Genomic DNA, 19,170 nt, shown 5'->3' with positions numbered 1-19,170 from the left:
ACTGAAACAAAATAACTAGAGAAATCTCCACTGTGCTGCTGAGTGAGAGAGTGCTTCTCACTGAACAGCACAGCAGCGATGACGTAAGCGTGCCGGAGCCCGTTTGTGGTGTGAGCGTTTCCAGCATGGCCGTCGGGGGGAGACGGGAGGGGGGACAAGCGTGCTTTGGTATGGTTCGAGGCAACTGTACCCAATGTGAGTACGGCCTGAGTATGAGTGCGTGCATGTGTGCATGCATTTACTGCTGTGTGTGTGTGTGTGTGTGTGTGTGTGTGTGTGAGAGTGTGTGTGAGAGTGTGTGTGTGTGTGTGTTTGTGTGTGAGAGAGAGAGAGAGAGTGTGTGTGTGCATGTGTTCGCTCTGTGTGCATGGGTGGGAGAGAGAGGTAGTGTGTGTGTGTGTGTGTGTTTGTGTGAGAGAGAGAGAGAGAGAGAGAGTGTGTGTGTGCATGTGTTCGCTCTGTGTGCATGGGTGGGAGAGAGAGGCAGAAGGAGCGTGTGTGTGTGTGTGTTTCTGATTGTGTTTGAGAGAGTGTGTGAGAGAAAGTGTGTGTGTGTATGCATGTGTATTAGTACATTTGTGCAGTCCGGCTGTAATCCACTTCTCTCCTCCATGATCCAGACTGTAAACACACACAGATTGACATTCAGTCAGTACACAAACATCAGCTTATAACACACACACACACACACACACACACACACACACACACACACACACACACACACACACACAATAAGACATGTGGAGTGTGTGCTGAATGCTGGATTGTGATTGGCTGATCTCAGTGCATTATTAACTGCAGTAAAACAACATGAGTGTGTGTGGAGCTGTCAAATCAGCTTCTGAATGACACACAGAGCTTTTAGATCAGATGTGGAAACAGAAAACAGAATGGAAACACAGAAACAGACAGATATAAAGACTGAAGGATTCATTGATTGCATCACTGTCTGCTGATCACTTTTATTGCCTGATATTTTGTGTTCATGTTAGTTTATAAGCAGAAAAGAGCCAGATTACAAGATATGTAAGATGTTTGCAAGAAACATCTTTGTTATGTCCACATTGTGAATGTAAATTTATATTGTTTATTTTCTTCCTGTTTATAGTTTTACTCCGCCCTTATTAAAGTGTGATAAAGGACATTATGTGCCTGTGAAGTTAATGAGGGAGAGTTTAACTTGCTGTTAAAGTATATACAGGACGTATTTGGAGAACAGTACACACACATCTCTGACCTGATACTGTACAGTTCTTCAGCAGAAATGTAGAGAACAAGTTTCACTGCTCAACTACAATGCTGAAACTGTACAGTGTTAATATGAGATATAATATCACACTTAATGTGAGAACTGCCCCAGTGCACTGACATATTTAACAGCTTTGATTAATATCTGGACACTAGAAGAGGAGTGAAGTATCAAAGTATCTGTATTCACAATAAAAAAGGCAGTGCTGCTCCACATACTTGAGTTTGTCCAGTGTGTAGTTTGGATCCTCCAGTTGTTCAGAGAGCAGCTTGACTCCTGAATCTCCTGGATGATTGTAGCTCAGATCCAGCTCTCTCAGGTGTGAGGGGTTTGAAGTCAGAGCTGAAGACAGAAAACCACAGCCTTCCTCTGTCACCATACAGCCAGACAATCTACAAACACAGCAATAGTCCACATCACACAGTTGGACAATCACACATCTCTTTGTGTTGTGAAGATGCTGACTGCTGTTTCTACTCATGTCAACAGCAGTGATGAACCAAGACACTTCTTCAGTTTAGATAATAAGACTGTGATGAGACTTTTACATGTTTTCAGGAAAACTGCAAACTGTACAAACATCAGAGCAGGTCAAAACCTCACCAGGGCACAAAACCCTACAGACCCCACAGGGTTAACTTTGTCTTCATCACTGTTATGTATTTATTTAGACAGGATTGCCAGAACATTTGACAAATTCTTAAATATAACTTTCCAATAAACAAATGCAAATATAAACAAATATATAATATAAACACATAACATATGAGTACAGAATTTATAGACAATTCATCTAAATACTCTTTAAATACAGTCATATTTCTGTCTATTAGAAAAAAGTATTTTACAATTTTTTTGTATTTTACTCAGTAATGCTTTTGAATGCATTTGTCTATACACATACATTTGTATGGATATGAATTAAATCACACCCGTATAATTTAGTGTAAAGTGTATAATCTAGTATAATCTTAGTGAAATCTACATCTTAGTGTAGTGTAATCTGCCAACACTCTGAGTGGGGAAAAGGGCTTCTATATTTGTTTAACCAATATGTAACTCTCTTTTTGTAGTTGCTGTTGAGTGGAAGATCATTTACCTCAGTGTGTCCAGTTTACAGTGTTGACTCTTCAGTCCATCAGAGAGAAGCTTCACTCCTGAATCCTGCAGGTCATTATTACTCAGGTCCAGCTCTCTCAGGACACAGTTTGAGGATTGTAGAGCTGAAGACAAACTCTCACAGCACTGAACAGTGAGATTACACATAACCAATCTGAGAAAGAAGACAGATTACATTAACAGTGTGAATTTTAGTAACTTATCTAATGTAATATAAAAACAAATCAATCAATGAGTTGCCCTAGCTCAGACCTCAGTGTCTCCAGTTTACAGTGTTGACTCTTCAGTCCATCAGAGAGCTTCTTCACTCCTGAATCCTGCAGGTCATTATTACTCAGGTCCAGCTCTCTCAGCACACAGTTTGAGGATTGTAGAACTGAAGATAAACTCTTACAGGACTGAACAGTGAGATTACAACTCTGTAGCCTGTGTTGAGGACAAACACAATATTTATGTGGTCATCTGGGACCTCATTGATTAACAATGCTTGCTCATAAAAAGGACACCAGATTTCCCCCTTATGGTTGTATGTACTAACAGTAGTGTAGGATGATGTACCGATATTATAAAAGCATAGCGATACCCTAGCACTCAAAACAATAACATTCCAAATTTTTTTTAGTACCTGTACTTTTATTTGACAGCTGTAGTTGTGAGTGCTCGTCAATACGGGGCTGTGTGGGAGCCGTGCGCTGCTTCTACAGCAGGGGTCTTAAACTCGTGGTCCGTCACGGGACGATAGTTTGTGGCCTCACCTTAATTTGAAAGTTTAATGTTAGTGCAGCCCGTGAGTTTGATATGTACGGCACATTACACTTTTGTTTGTGGAGCTGACAAGGCCCACCAATCATGGTGGGGTATATGACTCTTGGGGGCGGGACATCAGCTAAACATGACGCAGGCAGAGAAACATTTTCCAATGAGGGAAAGTTACAGCAGCGTTGTCATGGAGTGTTTCCCTCTGTGCCTGCTGGCTGACTCCTTTCTATTGGGTACATGCGGACATTCATTCATTCACAACACTTAAAAAAAAGTTGTGTAAGTTGCCGGCCAGCGGGACATTATAAATATAGAAATGTAAATAAATCAGAGCTTAATTTGAGCAGGATCTTGCAGTATCCTGTTCCAGGAAATGTCAGATATTTGTATTAGAGCTGCAACTACGAATTGATTAAATCAATAAAAATCGATTACTCAAAGCGTTGGCAGTGAATTTCATAATTGAATTTCATTATCGATTCGTTGTGTCGCACGACACGGGGACGTTTGATTATTAAAAAACATGCAGGTGTAAGTAACTATAAAAACAGGGTGTAAGTAACTATAAAGTTGAATCTACTTTTCTCTAAGTTCACCAGACACTTACTTGCATGTATTTTGGGAGTAACTGGTGAATTTTCCTGCTGAATCCTGCGTGTTCTGCTTTTATGAATGAATCAAATGGAGGCTGCGAATAAACATGGCGATGCCCATCTCACAATATAGATCACGATCACTTACACGTTATTGTGAATTGGGATATCAGGTAGCTGATGACAGAATGAGCAAGCGTGTGAATAGGTTGAATTAAAACAGAAAAACAAAACTAAATAAAAGGGCTACATCTGTCATACAGCGCTATTGTGGTTGCGCGATGGAAACATTAAGGGTGAACAATCTAAAATAATGATCACCTAGCAAAACTAACTCCTGGATCCAAAATATTTTAAATCCACCTGCAAAAGGGTTAACAACAGCAGTAAAACAGCGGTGGTAGAGTAACTCTGCATTGCAAAACTAAAGACACGTTTTTATTCACTGGATCCTTCATTTTTCATCTGTTGTCATGTAGAGCTAAACTGCAAATAAAGCTTTTCTTACTTTGTCATCTCATCTTGTTTCCAGTAACACAACCTTCTAAACAACCTTTAATCAAGACTAGACAAGAGAAATAGCATGAAGAAATGAATTGATGCTTCAAACTTCTGCTTGAGATTATAGTATTATTTAATATCAGCAAATGTCTATTTCTTAGATGAAAACAAAACAGAATTTGGCTTACAGAGCTCTTTTGGAGGTTTTGATGACTGCTGATAGTCTGATGAGACACTCGTCTGATCTCTGGAATTTCTGAAGTTCAAACTCCTCCAGCTTTTCCTCTGAGGTCAACAACACAAAGACCAGAGCAGACCACTGGGCAGGTGAAAGGCGAGCAGATGACAGACTTCCTCTACTGAGGTGAGACTGAATCTCTTTCAGCAGAGTTTGATCATTCAGTTCATTCAGACAGTAGAACAGATTGATGGATCTCTCTGGAGACAGATTCCCTTCAAGTTTCTGCTTGATGTAGGCAATTATTTCCTCTTTGTTCTGGTCTCTGTCATCCTGCTGTGTCAACAGGCCTCGTAAGAGTTGGCGATTGGACTGGAGTGGCAGACCGAGTAGGAAGCGAAGGTAAAGGTCCAGATGTCCATTCTCACTTTCCAGAGCCTTGTCCACTGCGGCCTTCAGGAAATCAATCATGGACTCATCTCTACTTTTTTCTGCTTGTGTCTTGTCGCTGTCTAGAATCAGATGTTGATAAAGGGCTGCAATGAACTCCTGAATGCTCAAGTGAAGAAAGCAGTACATGGTACCAAGAATGAATCCCGTCTCCTCCTTAAAGATCTGGGTACACATGCCTGAGTACACCGATGCCTTATAGACGTCAATGCCACAGTCTTTCAGATCGCTCTCATAGAAGATCACATTGTTTCTTTCCAGCTGCTGGAAGGCCAGTTTCCCCAGTGAAAGGATGAGCTTTGGATCCCAGGAGACATCTGGTGTTTTTTCTCCATCATACTTTCTTCTGCTCTGCTGGATCTGAAAGCGGAGAAAGTGTGTGTACATCTGTGTCAGAGTCTTGGGAGATTCCTGCAGTGTTTCAGCATGAGCCCTGTGTTTCAGTTTCAGTATGTTCTGGAGAACAGTGGCTGAAATCCAGCAGAAGACTGGGATGTGGCACATAATAAAGAGACTCTTTGACTGTTTAATGTGATCAATGATTTCTCTGGCCTGATTCTGATCTGTGAGTCTCTTTCTGAAGTACTCCTCCTTTTGGGCATCATTGAATCCTCGTATCTCTGTCAACCGGTCGATACAGTCAGCAGGAATCTTACTGGCAGCTGCTGGTCTGCTGGTGATCCAGATGAGAGCAGAAGGAAGCAGATTTCCCTTGATGAGATTCGTCAGGAGAACATCCAGAGAGACTGCTGAAGATACATCACAACACGTCTCATTACCAGCAAAGTTCAGAGGAAGACGACATTCATCCAATCCATCGAGGATGAACAGGACTTTGAATCGTGTGCATCTTGTAAGGTTCAGTCCTTTAGTCTCTGGGAAAAACTGAGTTATGAGGTCTTTTAAACTTTGTCTTTCTTTCTCCTTTAAGTTCATCTCTCTGAATGGAAGAGGAAATATGAAGCTTATGTCTTGGTTTTCTTTCCCTTCAGCCCAATCCAGAACAAACTTTTGCACAGAGACTGATTTCCCGATGCCAGCAACTCCTTTTGTCAGGACAGTTCTGATCTGCTCGTCTTGTTCAGCTGCTTCAAACAAATGTTTGCATTCAACCTGTATCTCTAGTGACTGATGACGTCTGGAAGCAGCTTCAATCTGTCTGATCTCATGTTCAGTGTTGACCTGTTCACTCGCACCCTGAGTGATATAGAGATCTGTGTAGATGTTATTCAGAAGTGTGGAGTCTCCTTGCTGAGCAATTCCTTCAAACACACTTTGACATTTCTTCTTCAGGCTACATTTAAGCGGATTAATGAAGAACAGCTCATCTAAACACAGGAGCAAAGAAACAGATTTACATTTTTAGACTTATCTTTTACAGCTGTATTAGTAAGTGTCAGTCTGACAGATACCCATGAGTCTCTTACCCTGGAGAGTATCAGCAGCTTGATCTTGGTTCATCTCTCTCAGGAAGAAGAGTGTGAGATCAAGAGCTGCTTCTGTGATTCTGCTACTGTTCTCACTGAAGTCCTTTACAAACTCTTGTCTGTTTTCTTCTTGTAAGATTTTCTTAAATATCTCCAGTTCATTTTTCAGAAATCTGAACATTTTTTTCTCAAGATTCTATGATTGAAGAAACAAAAAGAACAACAATCTTTAACCAAAAACCTTATTTAACCAAAATTACACCGTTATATATCCACAACCTACTCAATAATTGAAAATACATTATAATGGATTATACTATGAGTCTGTTGAATGCTTGATTCTGATTAGCTTATTTTTTAGATAAACAGACAGCTAAAGTAGACCCAGGCAGTGGACTGTCAGTTAAAACCTAATAGACATCTAAGATTAGCTCAAATCTAGACCAGTCATCAAATACATATGAAAGAATTCATGTGTGAAAGGTTTTGCTAACTTAGTGTCTTTGTTGCCTTGTTTTTAGACTTTCCCGTTAACATTTTTTCAAAAAAAAGAGACTAGTGACACATTTTGATACTTTTTTTGGAGTTACTGGAGATTTTGGAGACTCCAACATGTTCGTACTGTACCCTTCCTGCCCTTTTGAATGAGCAGGGCATGATCCTGATTACTCCTCCATGTACCAGCTGCAAATGATTTAGCAACGTTATTCCAAAACAACAACTTCTGGACCAAAGTCCCGTGAGTCTAAGGTACATCCCTGATACAGACAGATCAGATGCTTCTCCTATGTTTCAAATGTTATCAGTTCAATTTTTGGCAGCAGTTATTGAACTTGTATGTTTATTATGTCAGAGAGATTACTGTAAATCAGTGGTTCTCAAACTTTTTTCACCAAGTACCACCTTAGAAAAAAATTGTCTCTCCAAGTACCACCTTACGACGCTATTTTTTAACCAGTATTAAAAAATAGCGTCGTAGGCCTAATTAAGCAGCTACAGGTGTGCACAGTTTAAAAATGATGCAAATTAATTCCTATTATTAAGAATATGTATTATTGTCAATCACTTTAAACATTTTTAATAGTCTGAACATTAACTGTGGTTGCAGATAAAAAAAAAAGTTTTAGTTAAAATGTGCTTTTAAAAGTTCATTAAAAATTACCTGTTCTTAAAAAGAAAACTGCTGTACTTAAATCTCAAGTATTCATAGTAGCCTATTCATCAAAAGCTGGAGATGTTGCTTGGACCTTATGAATATAGGCTATATGTCATATTCCTACACTTTCAGACAAATCTTGAAATATATGTTAAATGTACATATGACAGGGTTCATACAGGCACAGCCTAAGGAAAATCAAGGAATTTTAAGCACTTTTTCCAGCACCTAATTTTTTTTTCAAGACTGACATGTATTGAAGACCTGAAATGTATTCTCAGCAACCCATAAAACATTGCATACGAATAGATACAAATAAAAACCATTAATAATAATATGTATTAATCATATATTATTAATATAATAAACCTGCACTAAATGCTTGTGATATCTTTTTTGTACTCAAGTAAAATTACTATTACACTGCTAAAATAACACAAATTTTAGTAAATAATACTAATATTAGGTAAAAGTACTCTTTTAAAAAGTACTAGTTGGTTACTTTTGAAAAAAAAAAATCAGATTTTCATTATGAAATCACTTTTTTTAAGTTTAAACCTGATTGAATGGTTTAATTGCTTAAATTCCAAAGCTACATGTATAGGAATTTGCACTAACAAAGGAAGTATGGTCAATTTTTCCTTTCATGACAATTAATATTTTTCAAAAGCACTGGTAAAACTACCACATAATCTTAAAGGCCATAGAGACACTTTTTGCCCATTTTTTAAACGATATTTTCAAGCTTTGAAAGGTTAAATTAAAGTATATGGTAAAAAGATTTAAATTTAGCCTTTTATTTACATTTGTTACACTATTTTTCTTTACAATATGGCAAATTTGTTTCTTAAATAGCTGTACATCACATGTAGATTTTATTTTACACTTGATCTTAATCTAAAATAAAAAAATACAAGTACACTGTCAGTAAAAAAATAAAACAAATGGCTTCCTTTTACTTGAGGTATTTAAAATGTGACAACAATACATTTATCAAAGCAGTGCTTTAAGAGTCTTATTGTTAATTTTGATAAATAAACAAGTAACAACGGATTGCTTTGACCTGTAATGCTTTAAGACAGATCAGAATACAGCTAAATGTATAAATCACACAAATACCTCCTCCAGAAACATTTCCAGCATAATTCTTTTGTCGTAAAGAAACAAAAAAAAAATTCCACCTTTGCTAAAAGTAAGTTTCACTTTACAACACAGCCAAACAAGAAGACCATTAGCATTGTCATCGATCATGCATCAATCTAATTCTAAATACTTGATAACTTTGAATACTTTTGACTAAATTTAGTCAAGGAGCAAAGATAAATAATGTCTACTTTAATAGTGGAGAGATCGCGATTGTATTTAATCTGAGCACACAGGCGACCATGAGAGGACTTGCAGTTCATTTGAAAAAAGCATATTTAAGAGCTCGCATATCCGTTTTAGCGATTTGCGTACATGACTGCGCTGTCGTGTTAAAATAAAGCACTCGCCACATTTGCAGAAATTAGTAATTGCGCAATACCTCCATTCCCGCGCCGCCATTCAGAATGTATTCGGAGGAGTGACAGGTCAGAGGCTAGTCGACTGGCTGTCGGAGAGCGAAACGTGTAAGAAGATCATCAAATAGGCAGGAAATATGTCCGCAGTTTAATTACTCTGCTAGACATATCTATAGTGAAAACATCCGAGAAGCATTATTCCAACAAAACATTTGTTTTTAAGTTGTTTTTTCTGTCTCTGCTACACAGAAAGTATTTGTCCCGCCCTTACGTTTCACGCAACTAGACAAGGTCGACTGTGATTGGCTACTTTTCATGTCAGTCAAATCACGCTTCAGAATCAATTCTTAAACTTCGGAAACTGATTTTCAGCAGCTTATAACACACTGCACTAAAATAAACATTCTAAGCACAGCGTTGTGATCGGACGCTTCACAAAACAGCCACTGCTGATCACATCGATGTTATAATACGCATTAAAGGATTAAAAGTGTTAATTGTTTCTTTCATTATTCAGCGGTTCCTCCGCGTACCACTTGGAGGAAGCCCGCGTACCATTAGTGGTACGCGTACCACAGTTTGAGAACCACTGCTGTAAATAAACTGCACTGTATCTACGCTGATTTACTGTAAACAAATGACAATACATTTAATTAAACTGACATATATAGTGAGCTCTTCTGCAGATGTCACTGGAACACAATCACAACATAGGTTTGGGAGGAGCCTAATTATTCTGGCTAATCAATCCTTATCACATGGTGTCAGCAGAGTTAGTTTTGGGCTATTCAATTTTCACTGACAGCCAAAATTGTGCTTCGTTTAAGCCAAGCCATGTTTGTTTAGACATCTATTAAATGAAAAAATTGCACGGAGTGATCTATGGAATAATTGACTCTGGTCTGATGAATTATTAGAGAGTAATGCACACCAGAGTTGTAATGTCACATTTCCATAATAGGAGCTAAAATACTCTTTTTTGATCATGTTGATAGGACAAACACAGATTTGAACTGTAAAGGGTTTGTTTTTATTTATGCAAATTCATAATTACAACAAAACAATATGTTCTTGTAAAAAAGTAAAACAGAAAGGGAGTGCTGTCTCTTTCTGTGTCAACCTGACTGGCAAATGCATCAGAGAAAACAGCTGCATGTCCGAGAATATCTGCCTCACAGACATGAGAGAAATACCAAAATAAAGTCTACTAATGGAGGTCGAGCCTTCTCATTTATAGCTTCTAAACTCTGAAATAGCCTTCTTGATAATATCCTGATTACAGCCCGAACTGATTTAAATGGGCGCACATTCTCAGCTTTTGTCAAGAATGAGTCATTTATATACATTTTAACGTAATTTATTCAAGACTAACACTGGATTTAAGCCAATCACATTTATTTACTTTATTTAATAAAATACATCCTATGTAACATCAGCACTCTATAAATATTGTTGAAAACCTCTCAACTCTTCAGAGTGCCATAAGTGCACCACAAGTCATGTGACAAGATCCAACCAATCAGCTTCAGACTTTGTATGGAGTATACACATTTCAGTAATAACGATAGACTAATTACCTCAGACAAACACAAAGCAACCAAATAGTATAGTGCATTGCACCTTGTGTTTTCTAGCCATTTATCGTGCCCTTCTATCTAAACGAATAAGGAATTATGGATTTAATCATCTGGTCTCTGAACACAATTGACACCATCTTCTCGACTAAAAGTTTGAGCTCGGGAGAGCCCACTTGTCCAGCAGGGACGTTTGCAGCTGGGTACGTGATGGATGGGTGGGAGAAGTGGCGCGTCATGTGCCTGGCTGCTCTGTCCCTGAAGGATATTGAAGATATCTACCTATCCAGAACTTTGATAACAGGGTTTCTGCTGATGGGCTTAGGCGGGGCCCTGGGGTATCGACGATTGATGAAAGCGGTCAGTGCTGAGCAAAACCCCACCAAGCTGGCCAGCTTGATTGAAATGGTGGTGAGCAGGGTCGCTGATAACCAGACTGTAGTCTTAGACCGCAAATTGGAAAACATTGGGGTGAACGAGCGTCTTTGCAACAAGATTTGGCCGGACATGGAGACCAGTGCTGGACATTAAATATCTGTGAAATTGGCAGATATTGACCCAAATTTAAAAAAACTTTTCTTCTCTTTCATCTTCTCTGTGTTTTTTTCTGCCAGACGGCCTCGGCTGAAGACAAACAACTTCTTCCAGATAGCAAGATAATGGAGATGCTCTGAACTCCTGCTCCCTGTCAAGGACACCTGTTGGAATCTACAGGCTTACACACTCACATATACACAGCTATAGATAGACTATCACTACCTGGCCCCGCACCCCACACCTTCGTGTGCTTTCACCCACTGGAGTGGGTAGGCGGGTCTGTGACCAGCTCCTTCTGGCTGAAGGACCAGATGGCTGCCCACCCTCACCGGACTACATCCACAACCTCTGTTCCCATCCCCTGTTGCAATGTATGTCTATGTCTATGTGTTTATGTGCTTGATTGCTGGGGCGTTTTTCTCTCCCTGATCTCACACTGTCCTAATTCAAGAGCAATGTAAGAGGGAGTTTTTTTTGCCTCTCTCCCCATGTATCTATTTTCTCTTTCTAAACACGACCTCTCTAATGCTGCGTTCACACCAGACGCGGAACATGCGTCAAGCACGAGTGATTTACATGTTAAGTCAATGCAAACGCGCGAATAGACATCCTGCGGCGCGATATGCGCGGAGCGAATGACGCTAATTGCGCGAATGGCGCAGTGCGAATAGCGCGATACGCGCGAGGCGAATTGAGCGTTTGCGCGTTTGACGCGTTTAAAGAGGGTTTTGCATTAACCAATCAGAAGCTTGCTCTTGTGGGGGCATGATTGTGACGTAGAACCTGTTGATGGTGTCCCGGGGGAAATCCTCCAGGCGACACCGACAACAAGTCATCAAACTGGGCTTGGCTCAGTCAGAAGCACCACTGAAAGCCTCCGTCATCCAGGTTCAGTTTCTGGAGGAGTTTATGAGCTCACAGAGCTCACCTCTGAAAGCATGTAGTGGACTCAGACACGGTCCTAAACGTATCGACGCTGTTTTTCAGCCTTCATAAAGTACATAAACACTGTTTTTACTTTAAAAATCCATGTTAGCCATTTAGCAACGAAGCTACAGTCACCGGGCAGACAGAAGCCCTGCCCATCACGCGAATCTGCGTCTGTTCTGAAGTGAATTTGACACGCGAATGAAGCGGATTTCACGCCCGAATGAAGCGGGGTTTGACGCGCGAATGAAGTGAGTAACTTTAAATGTTCACGCGGCAATTTACGAACGAATAGCGCGATTTATCTGCGCATTCCACGTCTGGTGTGAACACAGCATTAGACCTGTCTTCTTCTGAAACTAAATGAAAGCTTGATTGATTTTAAAGTACCGTACACTGTGTTTCTGAAGCCACCGAGGGGGCGGTGCCACAAGGGGTTAGGCCCCTAAATGCTGCTTGCAGCTTTAATTTATTATTGTGGTTAAAGCTTTCATCATTACTTCAGTATCTCAGAATCATTCAGAAAATATTCTAATATGCTGGATTAATGCCCAAAAAAAACACTTATTGCAAACATGTGATAAACCTAGTATTTAAACAAACATATTTTTATCTATGAAGGAAACATTGAATTGATGTTAATTTAATGCTATAATAATCAAAATAAGGCCGTTGTCAGACTAGAATCAGACTAGAATTAGCCATTCAGAGTAATACTGGTTGAAATGTGAAATATGTAGACTACTTTCACTCAAAAATCACCCAAATAATTTGGTTGGGCTCTTTTTGTGCCAGTAGAATTTTTGTTTGTGCAATTTCGGTTTTTAAAATCTTACACACTGAATTATGAGTGATCAGAGACGACGTCATTCATGGCAGAGCCATTTAGCATGTGTCTGCTCGAATATCAAATATTGTCAAACAACACAAATGTAGCAGATACAAGCAAAAGAGTTTGAGCTGAATTTGGAGCAGTTGAGGTAGTGGAGAGACCTCAGGATGACTTTAAAATACTATTTTAATATCTGTTAATCCAAGGCAGCACAAACTATTTTTTTGCAGCACAGTCGATGAGGAAGATTTAGCAGAAGTTTTAGTTGAGTGGGGGCCATCTTCATGCAGATTACAAAATCTCAGAAGTCTTGTAAACAAATATTCTGTGTGTTTCATGGAGTTATTTCAGTGACTTATATGAATCAAACTGAGTTTTTCCCACCTGAAAGATCCTCTGGAGATTGTCTGTGAAACTCTCGCGTCTTCTGTGAGTCTCGTCTCCTGAATCTGGTAACTCATATTTAAATCTGTTAACAAAAATACATTTAGAGGCAAAATACAGATATATTTTAAAAACACTGAAAATAACAAATGTTCTGTAGTGCAACAGCTGTGTCTTGTATTTAATGTAGCTGAGAAATCACACACAAAAGGCCTTATTGTGTTCAGCATCTGAAGGACTTCAGAAAGTAGCTTTAGAAAGAAATATTTGATTTGCAATTTATAATTACACAAAAGTTTAGCTTAAACTATAAATATCTTTTATATACCACAAGATGCACTGTCAGAAATTATAAATATTTTAAAATAGGCACTATCCTTATAAATAAACTGCATTGTTGCAATCTAAACAACTACATTCTCCACTAAAAAACAGCAGGAATACTTGTCTAACTGTAGATGGTCCTCTGCTTGTTAGTGTATGTAGGCGGAGTAATACAGAAGGGTGAAGCTGGACCAGTGCTGTTATTACAGAATTTCACACGGCTATCAGCCAATCAGGTTCAAGAACCAGGCAGAACTGTTGTATATATATATTATAATTTACTGAAAGATTCTCTGCATAAGAACCTAAATCTGCCCATAGGAGTCTGTAAATGAGTTGCCAAAGTCATTGATTCATTTGATTTACTCAAACAACTGATTCATTCAGGAATGACTCTCTTTACTGAATTGTTGGTTCACATAAAATATAAAAAAAATGGTTCATGTGTGAGCAATAATGTGAAACACAAAATACCTTTTGGCAGGTGTTGGTGTTTCCTCTCTGAGGTCTGGTGGATAATCTTTAGACTGGTCACTCTTCAGAGACACAGAGCTGGACACACATGATCCTGATCTCACACTGAACACACAAACACACCAGAGGAAAAGGAGCATCATAATCTGCTGTATTCATTCATAATTTCCTATGAGCTCAATTAGCTAAGGTTAAACCTTTATTCTTCACTTGTGTTGCCTCTTCCTATAGCAGCTGAATGTGTGTTAGATTAGTTACTTGTATCACTCTTAATGTTCATTATTTGCTCATAAATGTCCCTAATCATGCCGAATTTTACTTTTTGGATGTCAAAAAATAATTACTAAAAAAGCTTGTGTGTTTTTATTTGTTCTATAGTTTAACAAACAAAAAAGTTTGTCATTTGTCATTGAAGTAATACACTGCTCACTAAAATAACATCCTAGGTCTGAAGGAATGAATTATTCTTATTAAATACTTTGTTCTGTACATAGCTGAATGTGCTGAAAACAAAATCACAGAAATTGTCAATGAAAATCAAATGTATAAACCCATGGAGGTCTGGTTTTGGAGTCACACTCAAAATTGAAGAGGAAAAACACACTACAGGCTGATCTAACTTTGATGCAGTGTCCTTGACAAAAGTTAAAATGGGGCTCAGTAGAGTGTGTGGCCTGCACATCCCGACAGTTTCTGGGCATCCTCCTGATTAGGTGGTGGATGATCTCCTGAGGAATCTCCTCCCAGACCTGGACTAAAGCATCTGCCAAATCCTGGACAGTCTGTGGTTCAATGTGGCTTTGGTGGATGGAACGAGATTTGATGTCCCAGATGTGCTCAATTTGATTCAGGGTCTCGGGTACAAGCGGGCCAGTCCATAGAATCAACGCTTTAGTCTTGCAAGAACCGATAACACTCCAGCCACATGAAGTCTAGCATTGTCTTGCTTTAGGAAGAGCCCGACAGCACAGGTATATGGTCTTACAAGGGGTCTGTGGATCTCATCTCGGTACCTAATGGTAGTCAGGCTACCTCTGGTGAACACTGCATCTGCATCAGAAATGCCCCCCCACATCACACCAGTCATGCTGGAGGATGTTGCAGGCAGCAGAACGTTATTGATGGTAGGATCGATATGATTCTTGCCACAGTTCACATTGAAGTGTCATCCAGGATAAGCTGCACTACCTGAGCCACTTGTGTATTGCAAGAAGGTCATTTCTTATGAACTAGAAATTAATGTTCACGTTTTGGATGTCTAAAAATAACAACAAAGTTAGCTTGTATTTTATTTTATTTTTCCTTTATAATTTAATAAAGCAACAATTGAAGTTTAGGTGCCATTTGTCATTATATTAATATTAGTCTATATTAAAAAGGTCTTAAATAGGTCTATAAATAGTTGGGAACCTGGTTAACGGGGTTTTGGTGTAAGATCAGTTTCATTAGGCTAATGCATTAGCAATAAAAATTAAATATTAATTACCTTACAAGCTGTCTAAGGCAGGTGTGGGCAAACTTGATCCTGGAGGGCCAGTGTCCTGCATAGTTTAGCTCCAACCCTATTCAAACAGACCTCCCTATAGAGTTCAAGTGATCTTTAAGACACTGATTAGTTTGTTCAGGTGTGTTTGACTAGTGTTGGAACAAAACTCTGCAGGGACACCGGCCCTCGAGGATCAAGTTTGCCCATCCCTGGTCTAAGGGGTGATAATAATAGTTTTATGAATTTGTGGTACTTTATTTATTGTTAAAAAAATGTGTTTTTAGAAGATTGACTGACACGTGATTAAAAAAAAAAAAAAAACATTCATACCTTTGTGCAGATGATGGTGTTTTCTCTCTGAAGTTTGGTAGAGGATATTCTTTAGACTGGTCACTCTTCAGAGACACAGAGCTGGACACACATGATCCTGATCTCACACTGAACACACAAACACACCAGAGGAATAAACTGCAGGACAAAACTTAAGAGTTTGATGAGTTTGTGTAGTTTAATTCAGCATAAACTAATTGTTGGCTGAAAGTCTATCTGATCAGGTCTGCTACACAGATATCATGGGTAAACACATGACTAGGCCCACACGGAATCTGTGCACGCAGAATTCCGTAGATTTTTAGCCCATTATTCTGTTTATTTACTTGAGTAAATGTGTGTAAATCTGTATTATTCAGTTTTTTTTTTTATTAAATGTAAATTTTCATCAGATTTATGCACAATGCAGTTTGAACAGTCATATTATCAGTCTTTTAGTAGAGATATTATATGAGACACTTGCTTTGTTTACCAAATAAAGTGAATCATATTGGATTTGCATTGTAAACATTAAATAAAAGTTTGAAAGGTATTATTTTTTATTTCACGTATTAAAGTTTTAGTCATGATACTCCCAAAATCATTGCGCAGAAATCCACAGATTTTTTACCAAAATTCTCCACAGAAATAGCAAAAAGCGCCTGCAGAATCTGTCTGGCCCTGCACATGACACACATTGAGCTCTGATGAAGCTGTCTGTACTCTAGAATGATCTAAACACATTTGCTGAAGCTGTAAACTGAAGCTTTGTCCATCATTTGATCAGGCAATAGCAACACAAATAAGTGCATTGTTGTTGGTCTTTGTTCTTCAGAGAAAGTGTTGAAATAATGGTGTAAAAACAGAGTCAATACCTGTGTTTCTCTGAGAGAGAGTCCTTTACTCGCTCCTCTGCCATCCTGCAGCTAAAACACCAATGCAGACATTAGCAGAGCTAATCAATGCTCACTTCACTAACAACACCGCACTCAAACAGACCACATGATAAGGGATAGCACAAACTGACTTTCAGCCATTTCACATAAAAAAATAAATAAATAAATAAATATATATATGTATATATATATATAGATTAAGATTAACATTAATGCAGTTGTTTTTACCCCTCTGACACCTCAGATATTTCAGATTTGATCATTTGATACGTATTTGTCTGTCACGATAACTATTGCTTTAGACCAGGGGTTCCCAAACTTTTCAGCCCGCGACCCCCAAAATAACAATGCCAGTGACTCGCGACCCCCAATATCCTCTAAGATGGTTATAAATACAGAAACCTTGCATGCAATGACGCAGACACACCAATTAAATTTGTGTCTGTGCTTTAAATGTGCCAGAAAGTATAACCTGATGTTATAAACTCAAAATGCATCTGACGCTATTGCTGCCTTTAATATAAACAATCCTCAACAATCCAATAGAACTAGTAACTATAAGCTACTATAGTAACTATATAGTATATAGTAACTATAAACAACTATTTTTATTTTCAGTATAGTTATGGATAAAATATGTTAATTCTTGTGGTTTAATAAAAATAAATAGATTTTTGGAAATCACCAGGCGACCCCCTTTCATTGCCCCGCGACCCCTCGGGGGGTCCCGACCCCCACATTGAGAACCACTGCTTTAGACAGCTATTAACTTATTATTTTATTTATTTATTTGCTTAGTTAAGAGTTAGTTAGTATTGAAACGTTATCAGCAGGCCCGGCCTTAACCAATTCGGCGCCCTAGGCAAGATTTTAGGTGGCGCCCCTTCACATCTCAGTAAATTCCACTGCTAGTGTACATACAGTCATAAGAAACTATATAGCTTTTTGATCAACTACTGCAAGTTGGGAAAACATCAGATAAATATGCCAGTGCAATTAACATTATTGCTGAATAGATCTAATATTTACACATTTGCTTGAGGAAGAAATGATGGACAGTTAATGCAGTTTAAGGATCATCCGCACTCTTCCGGTTAACGGAAGCTCTGCTTTCACTTTCGATATCCTGACTCTGTTTAAAGTTTATTTTGTGCTGAATAATGTGAAATTATCGAGTCAACCTGATACAGAAGAGCACAAACACTTTCAAGAGATAAAAAATAACCCATTATATTGTTCAAATGACCGTGTTTGGACGTGTTTAATCGGTGTTTGAGGCTTTGAGCTTCAGGAGCAGACAGTGATATAAATCATGCTTATAAACATGCTTATACACATATAAACCCTTCATCATCTCCACAAATCAGCGTAATGTAGAAGTGTTAAACTCACATGCAGAAGTACAGACGCTCTTGTGCAGCAGAAACACGATGTGAGCTCTTTGACGCTTTCGGTTTGTCAACTTCTTCTTTAGTATTTTGGCGGCTGACAAACTTAAACGTGCTTTACCGCCACCTGTTGGACTGGAGTGCGGATAGGAGTCTGACATGGAGGGAGACACGGGAAAAACAAACCACACTATAAAACCAAGGGAAAACATTGTCGCTTAAATAAATAAAGGGGAATTATTGTAGCCTCCATATGTTGACTTTATTTCCAGAGTAAATGTATGATTATATCTATTAAATCCTTCTCTTAATATCTGTCTTTTGTATTGATGATCTTGACATTCTGTTAGTACATGCTGCACATGTTTCATGTTGGTTACAATGTGAGTATAAATCATGTGTGTGCTTCCCTATAGACAAAGTGTCTTGTTTAGTCCTGTATGTGCTATGCTGAGACGGTTATGACTATTTCCTCCCTCCGATTATTCTCCGGTGATTCTGTAAAGTAAAAAAATGAGCTGCAATTTTTCAATAAAAGAAACTGCTGTTCCAATAGATGGAGCAATAGCAAATCACAAACTGTTAATTTCATCTGACCCTGAATCATTTTTATGTTTTGTCCGTTTAGTGACAAATTCATACGAGTTTAGTTGTACGAAAATGTCCAATTTAAAAATCAGGCATGTCACTCAACTCCACCCCTAAACCGAATCGTCATTGGTTGATGAGCAAATCGTACTAAATTGTATGAATTAGATTGTGCGAATTTATATGAGTTATCCACTAAATCAAATATTGCGAATTGCTGCAAGCTTGTGTTGCAGCATAAGATAGTAAAGCGGAGGTGCTGTGCTGAAGCGTTTCGTTGATTTGTGAAAAGAAAATGAGCAGTTCATAGAAGGAAAGGGAAAACCAGTGTTAGAGTTTCATTTCGTAGAATGGAAGCAGGACCTTTCATTCATGGTGGATTTTACAGAGCACTTCCTGAAGTTGGCCACAACTCTAGATGTGATGCCTGATGTTGATGCACTGGTGAAAACTAAAAGAGGCCAGATATCAGCGCAAATAAACTCTGCAACCCCACTTAAAGTGTTGCATGATA

General features: G+C 38.6%; 1 protein-coding gene across 5 annotated transcripts in view; it reads right to left on the bottom strand.

Moving 5' to 3' along the window:
* Positions 1 to 18,149, bottom strand: part of LOC137490964 (NACHT, LRR and PYD domains-containing protein 3-like) — a 62,039-nt gene extending 43,890 nt beyond the window's left edge. For 2 of the 5 annotated variants that reach the window (XR_015481759.1, XM_087245922.1), the window contains exons 1-11: positions 18,069 to 18,149; positions 16,660 to 16,758; positions 15,806 to 15,913; positions 13,990 to 14,094; positions 13,192 to 13,276; positions 6,280 to 6,475; positions 4,413 to 6,180; positions 2,624 to 2,797; positions 2,352 to 2,525; positions 1,471 to 1,644; positions 575 to 621 (exon numbers count right to left, since the gene is read on the bottom strand). Coding sequence is in view for 4 of the 5 variants with exons in the window: in XM_087245922.1 (XP_087102048.1) it covers positions 575 to 621; positions 1,471 to 1,644; positions 2,352 to 2,525; positions 2,624 to 2,797; positions 4,413 to 6,180; positions 6,280 to 6,475; positions 13,192 to 13,276; positions 13,990 to 14,094; positions 15,806 to 15,913; positions 16,660 to 16,703 (2,875 nt within the window). In the remaining variant the exon portion in view is untranslated. The remainder of the gene's footprint in view (positions 1 to 574; positions 622 to 1,470; positions 1,645 to 2,351; positions 2,526 to 2,623; positions 2,798 to 4,412; positions 6,181 to 6,279; positions 6,476 to 13,191; positions 13,277 to 13,989; positions 14,095 to 15,805; positions 15,914 to 16,659; positions 16,759 to 18,068) is intronic. The other 3 variants (NM_001445204.1, XM_088649689.1, XM_088649688.1) reach the window with 3 other exon arrangements.
* Between the last annotated feature and the right edge of the window lie 1,021 nt (positions 18,150 to 19,170).

This window comes from Danio rerio, chromosome 4, assembly GCF_052040795.2.
Source record: "Danio rerio strain M-AB ecotype USA chromosome 4, GRCz13ab, whole genome shotgun sequence".
NCBI classification, from domain to species: Eukaryota; Metazoa; Chordata; class Actinopteri; order Cypriniformes; family Danionidae; genus Danio; species Danio rerio.
The sequence above is the reverse complement of the archived record's forward strand: the minus strand, read 5'-3'. Positions and strand labels throughout refer to the sequence as shown.